Below are 21,653 nucleotides of genomic sequence, written 5' to 3'. Positions count from 1 at the left end.
GGTATATGAGTGCCCGTCCTCCTTCATCCACACCTACCTTCTGGTACTCCGTGTCGTCCGGCCTGAAGTCGCTGCTCACCGCCTCGAATTTGAGGTTGAAATGCGGTAACCGGTGTAGCAGGTTGACCCACCAGGGGGGAGAGTAGTTCACCACCGCCGCCATCCTTCCTGTCACTCACTCACGCCGCGGTCCAGCCCGGTCTCCCGACACGGTCACTGAGAGAAGGGGGATCATAAGACATAACGGTCTCTGTATATTGGGGGGTTAACGGGAGGAGAAACGCCCACGTGACGTTACACACACAAAGTTAGGCCCCAGTGCAGAACTGGAAAACATGGGCTTTAATTATGATGATGATGCCCGTGTATTTAACGGTCGTTATTATTATTATCAACCCCCATCCCATAATCACACACTATAATGTTTTCCATCCAAACCGACATTATTCAAATTAAAATGGTTCTCATTCTCGACTCATCAACATTCCTCGTTCTCTCTTAAAACCACACGTAACGATTTATAAGACGGGGGATTTAAATTCCTTTGTCCCGTTATTATTATAAACCACCGCATTCTCTCGGCGTGAGAGAAAACACAACACGCCGGGGAAGAATTCAATGCTCTGCGGGGGGCGACTGTCTGAACACACCGCGCTGCTGGATCCGGATCAGAAGAATCAGAATTAAAGGTCTTTATTGTTGGTGCCAAGTAGTTTTCACATAGAAGGAATTTGATTTTGGTAGTTTTTTTGGTGCAACATTATTAACGGACAATTACAGTAGAATAAAATAAAATGGAATATAAACTAAATTAGAAATAGAAGCATCAATAGAATAGAATTATAAAATAAAAAAATAAATAGGCCAGGGCTGTACAACTGTGCACGATGTGATCAAGTATATAATGTACTAATATAATAATAACCCTGCTCTGCAAAAAGGGGGCAACGGGAGAAACCGGCGGTGCGACCTACCAGCTCCAGCCAGGCGGACGCAGCGAGACCCGGGTCCGGTAGAGTCCAGACCAGTAGAGTCCGGTGTCCGGTAGAGTCCGGGGCAGTGAATGAGATTCACCTATTGTCTTGCCGGAGTCCCAGTAAGACCGCAGCCAACAACACGCCCGGTGCGTTGTTCACACAACCACATCGAAATAACGGACTCTATAATAATAGACCGTTCCGATCCGGGTCCACATTTCACCCAAACATGTCCCGTTTTGTTTTCTTGATCGGGATTCCGAGAGAGAGAGAGCGAAGAAACGCGACAGCAGTGAGGGGGTTAAACTCGTTGACCCGCAATCCGATGTTTCTGTTTTTTCTTTTCTTTGCCCGGTCCCGTTATTAATTGTCGCCTTTTCTCCTCCTCGTCCTTATTAAACTACCGACTGCAGCTCCGTATAATATAAAACACTTGGACCGTGTTTTTAAAACAGGCCGTGGAGGAGGACGGGGGCTTTGCTGCAGCTAGTCTGCAAATAGATGCATCCGAGTGTGTGTGTGTGCGTGTGTGAAAGAGAGCGAGAGAACAAAACATGCGCAAAGGCGCAGGGCGCCCTCTGGCGTTAAAAAGCCGGTAGTGCATCTTGGCGGAGATTTATTTGTATGATTGATTGATTGAAAACTTTATTAACAGATTGCAGAATGGGTACAGTTAGTACAGTACAGCTCAATACAAATACACACAATTGTTAAGGGGATGCAGACCAGAGAAAGACTTTCGTCTTGTTTACATCAGGTCCCCCATTTTCAATTCATCATAACTCATATTTATTTCTACAACTGCGATTTAATGCACACAACAAAAGACACAATTTCGATTGTTTAAAAAACAAAAGGATTTTTTTTTTATTAGAGTGAAAAAGAATCAACACAGCCCTCATCCATCCTCTCTCTCTCTCTGTCCGCAGGCCTGTGGTGCTGCTTGGTTGTTCTGAAGCACCAGGCCTAGTATTCACTCTATCATTATGCAGCCTATTTACTAGTGAGCAAGTGTTGAATTATTGCAGCAGGTAAGATTTCACAGTTTGGATCAACAGTGCGTCAGGCATTACATCCCTCATCCACTCCCCAAGACTCCCAACGTAGGCCTGATATTATTATACAAAGCGTTCTGTATCATTCACACAATTCATAGATTACAAGTCAGAACAGGGTCAAAAATAGAACTCAAATCCCCTTTTTTAAATGACTATCAGACGGATTTGGCTGTTGTGTGGTTCCGTTCATTTGGTTCATTTTGTGCCAGACAAACTTAAACGGATAGAAAAAGCATTTTGGAAAACATTTCTGACCCACATTCTATGCTAACATACAGTATAGGCACTTTGGCAAGCAAGCAAAAACCGAACAAAACAATAATAAACAAACATTTATTGGAACTGGACTGGGGTGTAACGGTACACAAAACCATGGTACCTCGGTTTTGAAGTCAAGGTTCGGTATGGGTTTTCGGTACAGTGGGGGAAGTTTGGCTTTCCATGTTCCACTCAGGGGCGATGTAGTGTGCAGTAACTAATTGTACTTGTAGGGCTGTCAACGAATATTCTATATTGAAATGAATAATCGACTTGTAAAAAAATATATATATAGTTTTATTTTTTATATTAGAATGCGGTTCCCAAACTTTTTGGGCCGTGCACCCCCTGTCACCTCCCGACCTAGCTGACGCACCCCCCAATGGGTTTCTGTTAGAAAAAATTGTTGCTGGTCTCCGTGCACAGATGAAGCACACCTGTGTCAGACACGCCGAGACATTATTGTTTATTATTATTATTAAAACGTACGTTTTTTATTAAAACGTTTCTTGAATTTCATGATTTACACAGTGAAAATCCCCATTTGAAATAATGTATATTAGTTATATTTATTAGGCATAAAAAAAAATATTGTTTGGTTCCTGTTGGTTGTCAGTTAAGGCCATGAGTAGATAGGGAATTTATTTAATTTAATTTTTTATTTTATCTCTTCCCACGGCGACTATGGATAGGGAATTTCTTTATTTAATTAAAATGTTCACGACAACATGGATGCATGTTTAATATCCATAATACTAAAGGTTTGACTAAGATTTTTATGAAATTTTATTGTAAAAAGAAAAAAAAGAAAATTTTTACCTCCATTAGCCTTTTCATGTCACGCACCACCTAGAGGGCGCTCGCGCGCACCACAGTTTGGGAACCACTAATTAGAATAATTAGATTATGAAAAAAACAGCCCCCGGTGGGCGGTCGTTAGTGGTTAACATACCGTTCGGTACACTACACAGCCGTTCGGTACGGTACGGTACACACTGAAACTTGTTCGGTTCGGTACGGATACGTGTACCTTTACACCCCTAAGTGACTTGAGACAAGCCAAATGGTCGGATTAGGTGGATACATTGTGGCAATAAATCTCCAGACACAACGGCTGCCGTGTTCAGGATGGGACTGAAGTTCTTTGCTAATCTCACATTCCTACAGTAAATCACACTGCGTCGTTGCTTGAAAACCTCTTAACCCTTTCACCGCCGCACTACCAAAACGGTTAACTCTTTCACTGCGACAATTCACAGAAGGTTAAAACCCTTTCACTGCCACACGACAGCCGACCGTCGGTTGTGTGATAGTAAAGGGTTGAATGAATGAAAACTTTATTTAACAGATTGCAGAATGGGTACAATACAGTACGGCTCATCAATACACACAATTGTTAAGGGGATGCAGACCAGAGAGAGACGTTTGTCTTGTTTACATCAGGGTCCCCCATTTTCAATTCATAGTGAAGGTTAACCTTCTGTCGTGTGGCAGTGAAAGGGTTAATCCAGCGGGGTCCTTTTATGAAGGAAATTCCACGACCCTCAGTCGTAACACCTCCCTGGTGTCGTTCCAAAATAACATGGCCGCCGCCGCCGCCGACGGCAAAGTCAACCGTCATTCCTGAAAAGTTGAATTTTTTTTTGTGATTGCAGAGGTTTTCATTCGACGACAGAGCTGGGTTTGAATCGTCCCTCCTCAGAGGCACAGGGGGGGGGGGGGGGGGGGGGGTGTAGTGGAGGGACAGAGGGGGTGAACGTCCTCCTCCGCTGGGTTCATTCAGCTCCGCCCTCGTCTGGACGCCATGTTGACGTCTGGGGACTTGGGGGATTTCCCCCTCGAAGCCAGAGGAAGTTTCTGAGGGAACCCCCCCCCCAGTCCCCCCCACACACACACACACACACACACACACACAGGAAGCATGCCCCCCCCGCCCCCTCCCCCTGCAGCGGATCTAGCGAGCAAGACCCCCCACATTTCATTGTATACTTGTATGCCGTGACAAATAAAACTCTTGACTTGACTTGAACAGGCTGGCTTCTCTGGATCTCAGAGGACGCGATGGAGACACTATGATGTCATCGGAATCGTCTGAGTCGGTTGCACGGGCGGCTGGCGGGGGGCGGAGCTCCAACTGGGCTGTAGAACCACAGAAGAAGAACACATTACAGAGTCTAACTGGCCGGTAGAACCACAGAAAAACACATTACAGAGCCTAACTTATCTACTGTAAATCACTGATATCCTACAGTAAGCTGTGTTCTCTCTCTCACCCTCTCCTCTCCTCTCCTCTTCTCTGCTCTGCTCTTCTCCTCTCTTCTCCTCTCTTCTCCTCTCTCACCCTCTCCTCTCCTCTCCTCTTCTCTGCTCTGCTCTTCTCCTCTCTTCTCCTCTCCTCTCCTCTCTTCTCCTCTCTTCTCCTCTCCTCTCCTCTCCTCTCTTCTCTTCTCCTCTCTTCTCCTCTCCTCTCCTCTCTTCTCTCTCTCTCCTCCCTCTCTCCAGTGAGGGAGCGATGCAGGACCTTGTATATGTGTATGTATGTATATGTATGTGTGTGTATGTGCGTGTGTGTGTATGTGTGTGTATATGTATGTGTGTATGTATGTATGTATGTATGTGTGTGTGTATATATGTATGTATGTGTGTGTATATATGCATGTGTGTATATATGTATGCGTGTATATATATATATATATATATGTGTGTGTGTGTGTGTGTGTGTGTGTGTGTGTGTGTGTGTGTGTGTGTGTGTGTGTGTGTGTGTGTGTGTGTGTGTATGTGTATATATATATGTATGTGTGTGTGTGTGTGTGTGTGTGTGTGTGTGTGTGTGTGTGTGTGTGTGTGTGTGTGTGTGTGTGTGTGTGTGTGTGTGTGTGTGTGCGTGCGTGTGCGTGTGCGTGTGCGTGTCTCACCTGTCTTGCTGGTTGTGTGTGTAAGAAGGGTTCTTCTTGGGGCTGGGGTGGGTGCACTGTTTCCCATTGGTGAAGGTACAGAGAACTCTGAGCTAATACACACACATGCGCACGCACACACAAACACACACACCAAATGTTAAAGTTTCATTTAATACAGGGTGACTATACATTTGCGTGTCTGTCTGTCTGTCAGTGAGTGTGTGTGTGTGTGTGTGTGTGTGTGTGTGTGTGTGTGTGTGTGTGTGTGTGTGTGCGTGTGCATATGTGTGTATGTATCACCTCTCTGTTGCTAGGCCACAGCGGGCCAGGTGTCCCCTAAAAACAGACTGCATCATTGTCACGGCAACTATATCCACATCTCCCACTGCAGAGGAAGTGACATCACCGGCACCACTGTTCTTTGATAGGACAGGCTGGAGAAGAGAGAGAGAGAGAGAGAGAGAGCGAGAGAGAGAGAGAGAGAGAGAGAGAGAGAGAGAGAGAGAGAGATGATGGAGAGACAGACAGGGAGAGGGAGGGAGAGAGAGAGGGTGAAACAGCAAGAGAGAGAGAGAGAGAGAGAGAGAGTGAAGAAAGAGGAGGGTCAAAGGGAAGGTTACAAGGTGCCAGGGACACAAAGAGGCTACAGGCTGCCAGCACCATCAGAGACACCTAGTGGTCGTTTGGTTGAACTGCATCTCCTAGTAGCTGCTCCTGCATTAGAACTCTTGCCAGGGCTCAACCTTTATTTAGTTGTTTATTGACAGTCTACTGATGGTCAGTCGAAGGTCTACCACAGGGGTTCTCAAAAACTTTCATACCGCGACCACATTTTATTTAGGATTATTTTTGGGGACCCCACACTTAACTCATTGGACCACCTCCCCTGAATTTCCCCAAGGGGACCAATAAAGGAATATCTTATCTTATCTTATCTTACCCAATGATAGTCGGGTTAACTCGCCATCGCTGGAGCACCAATCACGAGTATAGTCGGGTTTTAATCGTTATTTATTTTATTAGCGATATCCATACATTTTCATCCATCCAGCCTGATGTTATCGTTGGGAATGGGTCTGAGCTCGCAAAAGGGCAAATACCGCCCCCCTACGCCTTCCGGCTGGTATTGCACTCCACTGGGAATGGTATCGTTTTTTTTCTGGGACGATCCAAGCCGTGCGGGCGTGGTTTAAATACTCAGGTGAGGTAACCTGATTTCAACGATAGATCTGCGAGGCTGCCCCCCCCCGTCCCCCTCATATGCAATGCTGTTGAACATAGCACGGACCTCCGCGCCCAGTACTTCAAATGGCGATAATTGGATTATGTCTTTTGAATCAGATACAAGGTAAGAACATTATATATAAATTTGATCGTTGATCTGATATGTATTTCTACCCGATCGATGCTGTATCTGTGTGTGTATGTGTGGCGGCGCGCCGGTCTAAACAACATTGCATGCGTGCACGAGGAAGGATAATAATTATGATCTAGCGTTGATTTCAGGTTCGATAATCAGCAGAAAAAGGATAGCGTGTTTTGTGTATTCCACTAAAGGGCTATTATCGCGTCTTTCTCTGAAATTACTAGAAATCACCAAAACTATACTCGTATTCAAAACGGTATAAAACGGAAATGTACAGATGAAAAAACAATCCGTTTTGTACATGTTGACTGCAAGCAACTCACTGATAATCGACGAGTGTATTAGACCCATAGCCATAATTTAAGATATATTTTAAGCACTCGCAAATCTCCCACTCCTCCCATTGATTAAAGCGGTGGCCATCTAGACCTATATCGGGCATATAGCTCCGGCGCTGAATGAGTTAATGTATTGCATCATTTCAACGTGGAATTAAGGAATATCAAAATAAAAGCACACTTTGTTGTTGAACTTGATCATGTATATTTATTAGAAAATTGTATTACAGCACTATGTTATCAATACACATTTATAAAACGAGGCATAAAGCCAGAATATGTTGCCAGAACATAGGGGGAAATTTTTTTATTCTTTTTTACTTGCCACTGTCACCTACCCACAACCCCAATTTGGGTCACAACCCGTAGTTTTGAGAACTGTTGACAGTCAGATGGTCAGTTGAATGTCTAGAATCTAGATATTACTCACAGTCTACTGACATTCTCCTGATAAGATGTAGATTAAGTCTGCAATGGATTCTCAAAATAAGTGGGACATTTCTCTATCGTCAAACGACGAGTCTGTCCTTCTTCTTCTCTGGTTGTTTAAAAAAAGACAGCCGTCATGGACAGACAGTGACCAGCCTCTATACTACAGACAGACCAGCCTCTATACTCCTGATGAATTGAAAATGGGGGACCCTGATGTAAACAAGACGAAAGTCTTTCTCTGGTCTGCATCCCCTTAACAATTGTGTGTATTGAGCTGTACTGTATTGTACCCATTCTGCAATCTGTTAATAAAGTTTTCAATCAATCAATCAATCTACAGACAGACCAGCCTCTATACTACAGACAGACCAGCCTCTATACTACAGACAGACCGGCCTCTATACTACAGACAGACCAGCCTCTATACTACAGACAGACCAGCCTCTATACTACAGACAGACCGGCCTCTATACTACACAGACCAGCCTCTATACTACAGACAGACCAGCCTCTATACTACAGACAGACCGGCCTCTATACTACAGACAGACCAGCCTCTATACTACAGACAGACCAGCCTCTATACTACAGACAGACCAGCCTCTATACTACAGACAGACCAGCCTCTATACTACACAGACCAGCCTCTATACTACACAGACCAGCCTCTATACTACAGACAGACCAGCCTCTATACTACAGACAGACCGGCCTCTATACTACAGACAGACCAGCCTCTATACTACAGACAGACCAGCCTCTATACTACAGACAGACCAGCCTCTATACTACAGACAGACCAGCCTCTATACTACAGACAGACCAGCCTCTATACTACAGACAGTGACCAGCCTCTATACTACAGACAGACCAGCCTCTATACTACAGACAGACCAGCCTCTATACTACAGACAGACCAGCCTCTATACTACAGACAGACCGGCCTCTATACTACAGACAGACCAGCCTCTATACTACAGACAGACCAGCCTCTATACTACAGACAGACCAGCCTCTATACTACAGACAGACCAGCCTCTATATTACAGACAGACCAGCCTCTATACTACATGTAACCCCAGGTTCAGATTCATAATTATCAGTTACATAAATAGTTCCTGTTTATCTCTGCTACCACTTCCTGTTTTACCATGAGGTCCCACTTCCTGTATATAGCGTATGATGTCATGATTTGAAGGTTCTGGAACCTTTGTGATGTCATCCTATGATGTCATATAGAACATTCCGGAACCTTCAAAGCTAGCAGACCGGTGGGAAGCAGATATCTATATTGTAGTGAAACACACTGGACATGTCCCAGTCTATGTAGTGCGACCTGAAACCAGAGATGGCCCACTACGAACGCTCCACAGAGACCTACTGCTACCTTGCGGCTTCCTTCCTACTACCCCTGTGGAAGATGGACCTCCTGTAAAGGTCAAAGCTAAGCGACCAAGAACTCGACAGAACCCAAGAGAAGAAAGCTTGAATGAATCGGAGGGAGAGGACCCAGATGATGACTATCTTGATCTCCCTTATCACTATGACCAGGGAGGTCTAGTGGTGGAAACACGACTCTTTCCAGTGTCCACAGTCGAGCAAGACCCCTCAGACGGAGTCATTATTCCAGAGGGAGCGCCAGATACAGCGGATCTGGAAACTCCCTTACCTGATATGGATCCGGAAGAGGACAACCTACCCGACCAGACCTTACCAGTTATGAGTTCAGAGGAGAACAATACTAGCATGAATGAACTGGAGACCGAACCCGATGGACCGGGGAATGTCCACAACGATGTGGAAAGAGAAACCGAAAGAGAGGTCATAGATGAACAGCCAAGAAGGTCGACAAGACATAGGGAACCTCCAAAAACCCTGACTTATCACCGACTAGGAAACCCAATAGTGACGATAATCCAGTCAATATTACAGAGTCTAAGCTCAGTAATCGCAGACTCTTTAGGTGACTCTGACTCCACAGAACCCCATAGGATTGTGATAATGTAGTCCTGGGGTAATATGCACAGGGACGTGCATTAGGATAGAAGGGGAGAATGTAACCTCGGGTTCAGATTCATAACTAGCATAGGAACATAAATAGTTAATGTTAGTAGGTAAGAACTTTCTAGACAGTAAAACATTCTAGGCCCAGACTCCCCAAAACCCCATAGGATTGTGATAATGTAGTCCTGGGATAATATGCACAGGGACGTGCATTAGGATAGAAGGGGAGAATGTAACCCCAGGTTCAGATTCATAATTATCAGTTACATAAATAGTTCCTGTTTATCTCTGCTACCACTTCCTGTTTTACCATGAGGTCCCACTTCCTGTATATAGCGTATGATGTCATGATTTGAAGGTTCTGGAACCTTTGTGATGTCATCCTATGATGTCATATAGAACATTCCGGAACCTCTTGGTTTCCTATATATTCAGCCAGCTCTCAAGCAGCCAGTCTCTTTCTCCTCAACCACTGGACCCGCAACATCACCCAGACGGACCGGACTAACCAACCGACTGGAAGCCGCAAGTCTCCACCAGCACCCCGGAGCAGTCCAGACCACCCCTCACCAAGCGTGCTCAGCTGGATAGATACCCGATGGCGAGCCAACCCCGGAACATTTGATAAGACTAATGGCAGCCTGTGTGAATACCCATGAGGCTCACCTAGTGCTCAACTATTGCTACACCACTAGTCCGGTAGGATTGAACTGAACGAGACTACAAGGACTTCCAAGGGAGGCGATCCCGTTCACCTTATGTTGTGATATTGTATTTTGTATTTGAATTGATTTAACTGGATATATGGATATAGATATTCTGCCATTGTATGATGTTATAATAGAACCTTCTAGAACATAGAACCTTCTAGAACCGGTTGTGGTGATGTCACAATAGACCTCGATTATCGCCGAATCACTTCCTGGTTTAAAGAGTTAACGGGCCAATTCACCTAATAAGGTATTTGCATTCCCTGATAAACTAATATAGAGTTACCGATGATAACCTCAGAGACGTCTGAATGAACCCCAATGTGTTGATCCAATCGACCTAGGCCTTGATATCGACCTAACCCTCCCGCAAGGAAAGGTTACTGACCTAATCTAAAAGGGATACTTCCAAGCATAAGTTGTACTTTACGTGGCAAACAGCTGTTACTGGTATTAACACAAGTGCTACATACAGACAGACCAGCCTCTATACTACAGACAGACCAGCCTCTATACTACAGACAGACCAGCCTCTATACTACAGACAGACCGGCCTCTATACTACAGACAGACCAGCCTCTATACTACAGACAGACCAGCCTCTATACTACAGACAGACCAGCCTCTATACTACAGACAGACCAGCCTCTATACTACAGACAGACCAGCCTCTATACTACAGACAGACCAGCCTCTATACTACAGACAGATATCAGGGGATCTCAAACTTTTTTATACCACGACCCCATTTGATTTAGGATTTTGTTTTGGCGACCCCACACTTAATGTAATCGCGTCATTTCAACATGGAAATAAGGAATATCAAAATAAAAGCACACGTTGTTGAACTTGATCGTGCATATTTATTAGAAAATGAAATTACAGCACTATGTTATCAACAAAAGCGACGGAATTGTTTCTCTGTATACACATTTGTAAAACGAGGCATATTTAGCCAAAATATGTTGCCAGAACATAACGCTCACGTGCACTTTGGCGGAGATCCGCTGCTACTCTGAAAATCCCTGTTGAAGTGAACTTGACTTTCAGTAGCTCGTCACACCCCAAAATCTCCGCTGATTAACCTGGAGTGTCATTAACGGAGTTTCGTAATCCAGCTCATTATGAGCACATTTCTCCAATCGGTTGTTTTTGTCTGCAAGGAAAATCTGCGCTTCTTCTCTGAGTAAAAAAAAAAAGGCGATTTAATACTCTGCCTCGAGATAGCCACCTCGCTTCAGTGTGGTATAGCAGCTGGCTATGTGCAGAGCCCATTTCATCGTGACCAACCGGCACCGCTTCCGACAACAAACCTATCCATTGCGAGTCCAGGTTACACACAAAAGACCACACCCGACCCCTCCCGCCATTATACATGCACAGGATGTAGTGAGATGTGTATTGGAATACTGATGAAGGGGCGAGACGTGGCAAATACACACAGCTGCCGGGTGGAAAACTCTATCGGAGTTTTCTTTCTTTTTTTGCCAACGCGCGACCCCCACTGTCACCTACCCGCGACCCCACTTTGGGTCGCGACCCGTAGTTTGAGAACCGCTGCTCTATACTACAGACGGTGAGCTGCAGGACCACAGCCTCTATACTTAGGAAGCGGAAACACATGGCGGCTGACGCCTCTGTCCGACAGCAGCGGCTAGATTAGAGCCCTTCAATCTGACAACGTGTGTGTGTGTGTGTGTGTGTGTGTGTGTGTGTGTGTGTGTGTGTGTGTGTGTGTGTGTGTGTGTGTGTGTGTGTGTGTGTGTGTGTGTGTGTGTGTGTGTAGGTGTGTGTGTGTGTGTGTGTAGGTGTGTGTGTGTGTGTGTGTGTGTGTGTGTGTGTGTGTGTGTGTGTGTGTGTGTGTGTGTGTGTGTGTGTGTGTGTGTGTGTGTGTGTGTGTGTGTGTGTGTGTGTGTGTGTTACCTTGCCGCGTGTGTCTCTCTGTGGGTCCCTGAGTTGTCTGCGTCTGCGGAGGTGGCCTCTTAACGCTGATTGCAGCATAACAACGTCCTAAAGATAGAACGTAGAGAGAGAGAGAGAGAGAGAGAGAGAGAGAGAGAGAGAGAGAGAGAGAGAGAGAGAGAGAGAGAGAGAGAGAGAGAGATGTGGGCGAACACATTAAGTAACAATATGTTAGTTGCAAAACTAAATAATTTCTTTGCTTGTTAGTTTTTGTTGTTTATTTGCTTGTTTCTTTTATTATTATTCTTTTTTTTTCACACTCACCCTGTCCCTGCGCCTCCAGTGTGTCTGGATGGTCCTGGCAGCATTCTCTCTCGCTCCCCTCCATCTGTCCTCCTCTCTCCTCTTCTTCTCCTCCTCCTCCTCTCTCCTCTTCTTCTCCTCCTCCTCCTCTCTCCTCTTCTTCTCCTCCTCCTCCGCCTCTACCAGAGCGTGTTTGGTCTTCTCCTCCTCAAGGATTTGGATCCTTGCATGCAACTGCTCCAGTTGCTCTCTGAGGAACACAGACACACACACACACAGACACACACACACAGACACACACAGACACACACACACACAGACTATATAACTGACAAATACAATATCCATCTCTCCATTCATCCATCCATCTATCTCTCCGTCCGTCCGTCTGTCTAGATCCATCCATCCATGTATAGTATTTTCCCATTTTCCCATAGAAACACTGTTCCTTTATTAAAAAGGTGAACTACGCCCAATTTCAGAATTGATACACGTTGTTTCTGTGGTCTAATAAAGTCCAAAGATAATAGTGAGCAACTTTCACCCAAAACAAAAACTAGAGAGCGCCAAAACTCAAATGTGTGACGTCATCAGACAGATGGTCTGGAGCAGCTCCACAGACAATGACTTGGGAGTAGGTGTGTAACGACTAACGATGCGACCTCACAACGATTCGATTCGATTACGATTATTCAGGCAACGATTCGATGCATCATGAAATTTCTTCATTTGACCACGATTCGATTCGAAAAAACTTCTATCAGTTAATGTGGCTGGGGGAACTGATTCACTCAGCATGAATGGACTGTAGGTCAATAAAAATAATACACACAAAAAAAAGATTAAAAAAAGATTAAATTTTATTTTTTTAAATTATTTAGATAAATTTCGATTCTAATCGATTCTAACATATTCAAATCGATGCATTTAGATTAATCAATGCATCGTTACACCCCTACTTGGGAGATATGATAGTTATAGGTGACACTGAGTGACACCCAGGGAGAGAGATGTTATAGGTGACACTGAGAGACACCCAGGGAGAGAGATGTTATAGGTGACACTGAGAGACACCCAGGGAGAGAGATGTTATAGGTGACACTGAGAGACACCCAGGGAGAGAGATGTTATAGGTGACACTGAGAGACACCCAGGGAGAGAGATGTTATAGGTGACACTGAGAGACACCCAGGGAGAGATGTTATAGGTGACACTGAGAGACACCCAGGGAGAGAGATGTTATAGGTGACACTGAGAGACACCCAGGGAGAGATGTTATAGGTGACACTGAGAGACACCCAGGGAGAGATGATGTTATAGGTGACACTGAGAGACACCCAGGGAGAGAGATGTTATAGGTGACACTGAGAGGGAGAGATGTTATAGGTGACACTGAGAGACACCCAGGGGGTTGTTCCGAGCATACGGGTACATTTGCTGTTTCAGAACTGAGAACGCTACTGCAGAATAAAGCTCTATAATTGGTTATAAAAACAAACTCAAACATTATGTGGGTCCTTCATTGTCGATGGAGCAGCTCAAGACTTAATATCTGATGACATCACACATTTGAGTCTTACTTACTGGTTAATAACTATTCAGTAAACAGTACTGGTTAAGAACTATTCAGTAAACAGTACTGGTTAAGAACTATTCAGTAAACAGTACTGGTTAAGATCTATTCAGTAAAGAGTACTGGTTAAGAACTATTCAGTAAACAGTACTGGTTAAGAACTATTCAGTAAACAGTACTGGTTAAGAACTATTCAGTAAACAGTACTGGTTAAGAGCTAGTCAGTAAACAGTACTGGTTAAGATCTATTCAGTAAAGAGTACTGGTTAAGAACTATTCAGTAAACAGTACTGGTTAAGAACTATTCAGTAAACAGTACTGGTTAAGAACTATTCAGTAAACAGTACTGGTTAAGATCTATTCAGTAAAGAGTACTGATTAAGAACTATTCAGTAAACAGTACTGGTTAAGATAACTATTCAGTAAACAGTACTGGTTAAGAGCTAGTCAGTAAACAGTACTGGTTAAGATCTATTCAGTAAAGAGTACTGGTTAAGAACTATTCAGTAAACAGTACTGGTTAAGAACTATTCAGTAAACAGTACTGGTTAAGAACTATTCAGTAAACAGTACTGGTTAAGATCTATTCAGTAAAGAGTACTAATTAAGAACTATTCAGTAAACAGTACTGGTTAAGATAACTATTCAGTAAACAGTACTGGTTAATAACTATTCAGTAAACAGTACTGGTTAATAACTATTCAGTAAACAGTACTGGTTAAGATCTATTCAGTAAAGAGTACTGGTTAATAACTATTCAGTAAACAGTACTGGTTAAGAACTATTCAGTAAACAGTACTGGTTAAGATCTATTCAGTAAAGAGTACTGGTTAAGATCTATTCAGTAAACAGTACTGGTTAAGATCTATTCAGTAAACATTACTGGTTAATAACTTTTCAGTAAACAGTACTGGTTAAGAACTATTCAGTAAACAGTACTGGTTAAGATCTATTCAGTAAAGAGTACTGGTTAAGAACTATTCAGTAAACAGTACTGGTTAAGAACTATTCAGTAAACCGTACTGGTTAAGTTCTATTCAGTAAACAGTACTGGTTAAGAACTATTCAGTAAACCGTACTGGTTAAGTTCTATTCAGTAAACAGTACTGGTTAAGATCTATTCAGTAAACAGTACTGGTTAAGAACTATTCAGTAAACAGTACTGGTTAAGATCTATTCAGTAAACAGTACTGGTTAAGAGCTAGTCAGTAAACACTGAACAGTACTGGTTAAGTTCTATTCAGTAAACAGTACTGGTTAAGTTCTATTCAGTAAACAGTACTGGTTAAGTTCTATTCAGTAAACAGTACTGGTTAAGTTCTATTCAGTAAACAATAAACAGTACTGGTGGTTAAGAGACATACCTGTGCTCCTGCCTCTCTTTCTCACGTTCACTCGTTTGTTCATCCCTCCATCTTTCCGTCTCTCTCTCCGTTTCCACTCTTTCTGCCGTCAGTCGTTTCAACTCTTCACTGAAAACGCACAACATATATTTAGGTAATACCTGGTAAAGTACACAAAGGGCTATAGTGCTGCTTATACCTACCTATAGCCTGCTAATCTATAATAACTTATTAAAATGTATTATCATTGTTATTATTATTATTGATGAATTCTCAATGTGCTATCACACAATCAGTGCCCAGCTAAAACTACAACTTTCATTTACTCCATGAAGAGACATAATAAATGATGCTCTTTGTTATAAATAACTAAAGGGTTACACGTGTTTTTCCCAGGTCTATAGAGGACTGTGTGAAACAGGATGCTGTGAGTCTCATGGTCTTTGTACCACACTTCCCATTCACTTACTCTCTACTCGTCAGCGTCTGTTTCAGCTCCTCACTCTCTTTCTCCGATTGGCTAACACGGCCCCTCAGAGCGACAAGCTCCTCCCCTTCCTCCCTGGCTGTTCCCACGGAGAACACGGCTTCGGTCGCCGCGGTAACCCCCTGGGTAACATCCAGCATCTCGGTGGGCATCGTCTGGACCTCCCGATCCAATCGACCGCTGCTCTTCGCCGAGTGGGCGTGTTTTCTGCTGTCCTCCAGCCTCTGCGATAGGAGGAGAGAGGTGTCAGTTTGTGTGCCGAGGCTGTGATCTGAGGGGTATTCCAAGAGGCGGGACTCCTCAGTTAGCCAGATAAGTGAAAGATGGTGTAATTGATGATGTTTTTTAATAGTTTTGCAGTCATACCAATTCATGATCCCTCAGTAATTATAATACTTTTATTTTCTATTTTATTTATTTTTTTTATTTTTTATTGATCTTTTTCCCCCTCCATTTTCCTCCGATTATCTCCCATCCCAATGTTAGTCGTTATGCCAATTCCCAATCCCCTTCCTGGTCGCTGCGCATTTACCCCCCACAGTCGGTCTGGGAGAGTGGAGGCTATCACGTGCTTCCTCCGACACACGTCCAGCCAATCAACCGCTTCTTTTCACCTGGCAGCGCGGACTCTCACTGAGAGGGCGTAGCGTGTGGAAGGATCACACTATCCCACTCAAGTCCTATCCGCGCTTAGCAGGCGCCCTGACCGAACTGTAGGAGTCGCTGTTTACAACAACCCGGACCCACCCCGCCAGCTTCTCCCACCCTCTAATACAGCCAATTGTATTAGTGTGAACGGCCAGCCAAGCTGGTGACAACCCCGGAGCTGTGAGCTGGACTCAAACAGGCGAAGCTAGCCGCTCCGGGGTTTGGTGACGAACGCAATCTCCATTACGCCACCTGACCGCCCTATTATAATACTTTTATAAACAATACAATACTTTTTCTATAATAGGTTTTATACAGATAGTAAGTTGAATGTTGTGTTTGTTCATAGTTAAAGACAGTAGAGGTTGAGTACTTTATTATCTAAAGATGGTAAGTGTTGAAGTGCCACTAACAAGAGTGACCCTTTCTGTATTGACATCCTGTTCCCTCTCCTTTTGTGTCACTCGGACAGTAATCTCTGTGCCTACACTACTTTCTTTCACTGTGTGTATAAGCGTATAACTATAATAATCAGTATATTATGTTGATTGCACATGTTAAATAAACTAGAAAGTATAATCAATACTTAGTATACTTACATACTGTATACATACTTCCAAGCAGTATTAGGGTGCATTATCTCTCCCTCAAGGGAGCCCCTGTGTGGGCCATGCCTAGCCTGCTACAACGGGGGAAGAGTTATAGATGTCTTATTCTGCTCCGGTCGGCGCCCTAGAGTCCTGTACTGCAGCGGGTTGATTGGTCGCTGTGACTCGTCTCTGGAGAGGAGTTATTGCTGCCTCACTCTACAACAGTTCAACCTCCGGTCGGCGTCCGAGAATCCTATACTGCTGTGCGCCGATTGGTGCTATGACTTGTCTCTGCACACTGCTGTACTTCCTCATCCTCCTCATCCTCCTCATCCTCCCTTGTGGCAAAAGAACAAGCCAAGGTCATCCTACAATCCTCCAACGGCTGTGTTTTATTATTTTCCTGGATTGGATCTTTCCCAAGCCATATTATTGTAACTCTTTTTCTAATTAAACAAATTTTGTTAAATACTTTATTCAACTTTTGGACCGAGTTATTTCAAAACGCCTGCCATGTCTATGCCTTTACACTGGAAACTGAAACTACAATTGGGGTAAGTAAGGACCACAATGGAAATAAGTCTTGACTTTTTTGTGTAGCATCCTTGACGTTTTTCTGGAATCTTGTATCTTTAAAAATGTCTAATAAAATCAAATAAAATCAACCGCTGAGCGCCAAAAACGAGTTCTCGTTTTTAGATCAATTTTTTTATTTCCCCATTCTAAACACTCGCACGGAACTGCCTGTGTCTCCCTGGCACCGCTGCCTACATTATAATTGCAATGACGATCGAATCCCGTCAGGTGGCAGTTTTGCCTACCTTTTGAACTGGGTCTCTAAGGTGTTTTTCAGTGCCTCGCTACCTCCGGCTGCAGGAATTCCCTCCCCCTCAAAGTGAAGTCAGCACACAGTCGGAGATTTGCTCGCCTGAAACCTATTGTTTCCCGTATTATAGCCAGACCTAATGCACGCGAGTAATCGCAACTTCGTAAAACTACCCCCCCCCCTTGATGATTTTGTGACGAAACATCTATATATGGTATATACCTTTGATTTGGAAATAATATAGGTTTTAGGCGAGCAACCCGAACGATTTGCGCATATATAACATGTCATATCTCACTATCTAGAAAACGAGACTGGATTATTTCGAAACAGGGCGATGTTTAGCGTGGAATAGTGCACAAAAACGAAAGTATATAGAAACGAACTGGTTTGTCAATGTTGGACTATAAATAGTGTCTGTCAAATGAGCCATACTATTGTCTCCATAGCTATAATACAGAACACACGATGGGTCCGCAAACATCGCGAAAATGGTCAATAACGCTGGTGCCAGGGATTAAAGATGGGAAAACAGCATGGTGCTCAAGTTAAAGACAGTAGAGGTTGAGTACTTTATTATCAAAAGATGGTAAGTTGTGTTCATTCATAGTTAAAGACAGTAGAGGTTGAGTACTTTATTATCTAAAGATGGTAAGTTAGTGTGTTGTGTTCATTCATAGTTAAAGACAGTAGAGGTTGAGTACTTTATTATCTAAAGATGGTAAGTTAGTGTGTTGTGTTCATTCATAGTTAAAGACAGTAGAGGTTGAGTACTTTATTATCTAAAGATGGTAAGTTATTGTGTTGTGTTAATTCATAGTTAAAGACAGTAGAGGTTGAGTACTTTATTATCAAAAGATGGTAAGTTGTGTTCATTCATAGTTAAAGACAGTAGAGGTTGAGTACTTTATTATCTAAATATGGTAAGTTAGTGTGTTGTGTTCATTCATAGTTAAAGACACTAGAGGTTGAGTACTTTATTATCTAAATATGGTAAGTTAGTGTGTTGTGTTCATTCATAGTTAAAAACAGTAGCGGATGAGTACACAGTAAATTTCGCAGAGTAAATTGTACATTAAAACTGAGTACATTTTACAAAACTCAGTTTGAGTAAAATATACTCAGTTTGAGTAAAATTTACTCTGCGAAATTTACTGTGTACTTTCAGGTGATGTATCCACATTCATACTCACAAGTTAGTGCAAATACATGAGCTGTCAAAATAAATAAATACCTTCTCCAGTTGCAACAGTCTCCTCACCAGCCTCTGTTTGCTCCACTCTCTGTAGCCTGGGGGACACACAGCTGGATTAGAACCTGGGAGAGATATTAGGCTTACTAGGCTTCAGTCGAAAATAGATATTAGGCTTACTAGGCTTCAGGCCAAGGGAGATATATTAGGCATACTAGGCTTCAGGCCAAGGGAGATATATTAGGCTTACTAGGCTTCAGGCCAAGGGAGATATATTAGGCTTACTAGGCTTCAGGCCAAGGGAGAGATATTAGGCTTACTAGGCTTCAGGCCAAGGGAGAGATATTAGGCTTACTAGGTGTCAGGCCAAGGAAGATATTAGGATTACTAGGCTGACCTTTGGCCCCTCCAGCAGGACTGTCAGTATTGAGTTCTTCTCTCAGTGACGTGTTCTCCTGCTGTAGTTGTTTGAGGTTCTCTGACAAACGCAGAACCGTAGAACTCAGAGCTTTCTGCTGCCTCTGGGAACCTTTACTCTCAGCTCGACTACTACACACACATACACACACACGCGCGCGCGCGAGAGGGGGAGAGTGAAGGAGAAGAGGAATGAGAGAGGAAAACAAGTGTTGGAGAAACCTTAAAGGTGCTATAGATACAATTTTATGTAGAATAAATATATAAATATATATAAATAAATCCACAGAGCTTTTAGAAATGTATGGAATAAAAGTATTGCTAAGTAATTAAATATTTTTTTATTGATTTATTAAAATGTATCATTTATGTTGTTTACATGTTGTGTGCCCGTATCCTCTCCCTACGTCCCATGTCTCCACATCAGTACCTTTTCTATAACCTACACATATGAAATATTCTGCCTAGAAAACATCAGTACCTTTTCTATAACCTATACATATGAAATATTCTGTCTATAAAACATCAGTACCTTTTCTATAACCTATACATATGAAATATTCTATCTAGAGAACATCAGTACCTTTTCTATAACCAATACATATGAAATATTCTGTCTAGAGAACTTCAGTACCTTTTCTATAACCTAAACATATTAAATATTCCGTCTAGAAAACATCAGTACCTTTTCTCTGCTGCTTCAAGGAGTATTTTCAACCTGTATATCTGAAAGACACACACACCAGTGTAAGCCATGTAAGCATGTTTTCACTACAGGAACTTCACACAAACATTATGTACGCAACACAATACCTTTCTTTCCAGATAAGTACAAACGTATCACTTCACATTTTGCCAGCCTACATTCCCAGCAACGACTTCCCAGGTCTATGTTGGCAACCTTTTCAATCATATCAACATATATCACATATCAATGAATCAACACATAAATGCAACCATGATTCCAACGCCTGGCCCTTTCAAACCTCCATTCAACCAGGTCAGTATGAGGGTGTGTGGTAATGATTTTACATTCATTTCATATGGTTTGTTGAATCACGTGGGTAATGAGGTGGAAACAAATCCAGGAAGCATTTTGTATTTCTCCAACCAATCACAGGGCAGCACTCAAACCCCAACCCAGCTCAACCATTACTGCTGTAAAACTCAACCCAGCTCAACTATTACTGCTGTAAAACTCAACCCAGCTCAACCATTACTGCTGTAAACCTCAACCCAACTCAACCAATACTGCTGTAAACCTCAACCCAACTCAACCAATACTGCTGTAAACCTCAACCCAGCTCAACCATTACTGCTGTAAACCTCAACCCAACTCAACCAATACAGCTGTAAACCTCAACCCAACTCAACCAATACTGCTGTAAACCTCAACCCAACTCAACCAATACTGCTGTAAACCTCAACCCAACTCAACCAATACTGCTGTAAACCTCAACCCAACTCAACCAATACTGCTGTAAACCTCAACCCAACTCAACCAATACTGCTGTAAAACTCAACCCAACTCAACCAATACAGCTGTAAAACTCAACCCAACTCAACAAAATACTGCTGTAAACCTCAACCCAACTCAACAAAATACTGCTGTAAACCTCAACCCAACTCAACCAATACAGCTGTAAAACTCAACCCAGATCAACCATTACTGCTGTAAAACTCAACCCAACTCAACCAGTACTGCTGTAAAACTCAACCCAACTCAACCAGTACTGCTGTAAAACTCAACCCAACTCAACCAATACAGCTGTAAAACTCAACCCAACTCAACCATTACTGCTGTAAAACTCAACCCAACTCAACCATTACTGCTGTAAAACTCAACCCAGCTCAACCATTACTGCTGTAAAACCCAACCCAACTCAACCAATACTGATGTAAAACTCAACCCAACTCAACCATTACTGCTGTCAAACTCAACTCAGCTCAACCATTACTGCTGTAAAACTCAACCCAACTCAACCAGTACTGCTGTAAAACTCAACCCAACTCAACCATTACTGCTGTAAAACTCAACCCAGCTCAACCATTACTGCTGTCAAACTCAACCCAACTCAACCAATACTGCTGTAAAACTCAACCCAGCTCCACCATTGCCTCACCTCCTCAAAGTAGGTCTCCACTGTGATCTTCAGCTCCTCCAGGTCCGTGGTCCTCAGCTCACTCTGCAGTTTACTGCTCAGGAGGAGAACAGTGCAAATGACAAATCCATTTCTATCCCAAAAGGGGAAATGGTCTCAGATGAAGTAAAAGAATGCATGATGTATAATCTCATTTGTATATAATTGTTGCAGACGGTACAGTAGAAATT

At 43.1% G+C, this 21,653-nt stretch overlaps 1 protein-coding gene across 1 annotated transcript in view; it reads right to left on the bottom strand.

Annotated features, from left to right (window-relative positions):
* Nucleotides 1-4,271: 4,271 nt before the first annotated feature.
* The window catches only part of iqce (IQ motif containing E), a gene marked incomplete at its 3' end in the record, with an annotated part of 34,713 nt that continues 17,331 nt past the window's right edge, over nt 4,272-21,653 (bottom strand). The window contains exons 10-20 of the mRNA XM_084319492.1: nt 21,445-21,517; nt 20,007-20,047; nt 19,302-19,453; nt 18,947-19,002; nt 15,631-15,872; nt 15,183-15,290; nt 12,267-12,495; nt 11,964-12,050; nt 5,491-5,624; nt 5,209-5,300; nt 4,272-4,432 (exon numbers count right to left, since the gene is read on the bottom strand). Coding sequence (XP_084175618.1) covers nt 4,272-4,432; nt 5,209-5,300; nt 5,491-5,624; nt 11,964-12,050; nt 12,267-12,495; nt 15,183-15,290; nt 15,631-15,872; nt 18,947-19,002; nt 19,302-19,453; nt 20,007-20,047; nt 21,445-21,517 — 1,375 coding nt within the window. The remainder of the gene's footprint in view (nt 4,433-5,208; nt 5,301-5,490; nt 5,625-11,963; nt 12,051-12,266; nt 12,496-15,182; nt 15,291-15,630; nt 15,873-18,946; nt 19,003-19,301; nt 19,454-20,006; nt 20,048-21,444; nt 21,518-21,653) is intronic.

This window comes from Notolepis coatsorum (assembly GCF_963971535.1).
Source record: "Notolepis coatsorum genome assembly, chromosome: 7".
Taxonomy (NCBI): domain Eukaryota; kingdom Metazoa; phylum Chordata; class Actinopteri; order Aulopiformes; family Paralepididae; genus Notolepis; species Notolepis coatsorum.
Note: the sequence above shows the minus strand (reverse complement) of the source record. Positions and strands in the feature narration are given on the sequence as shown.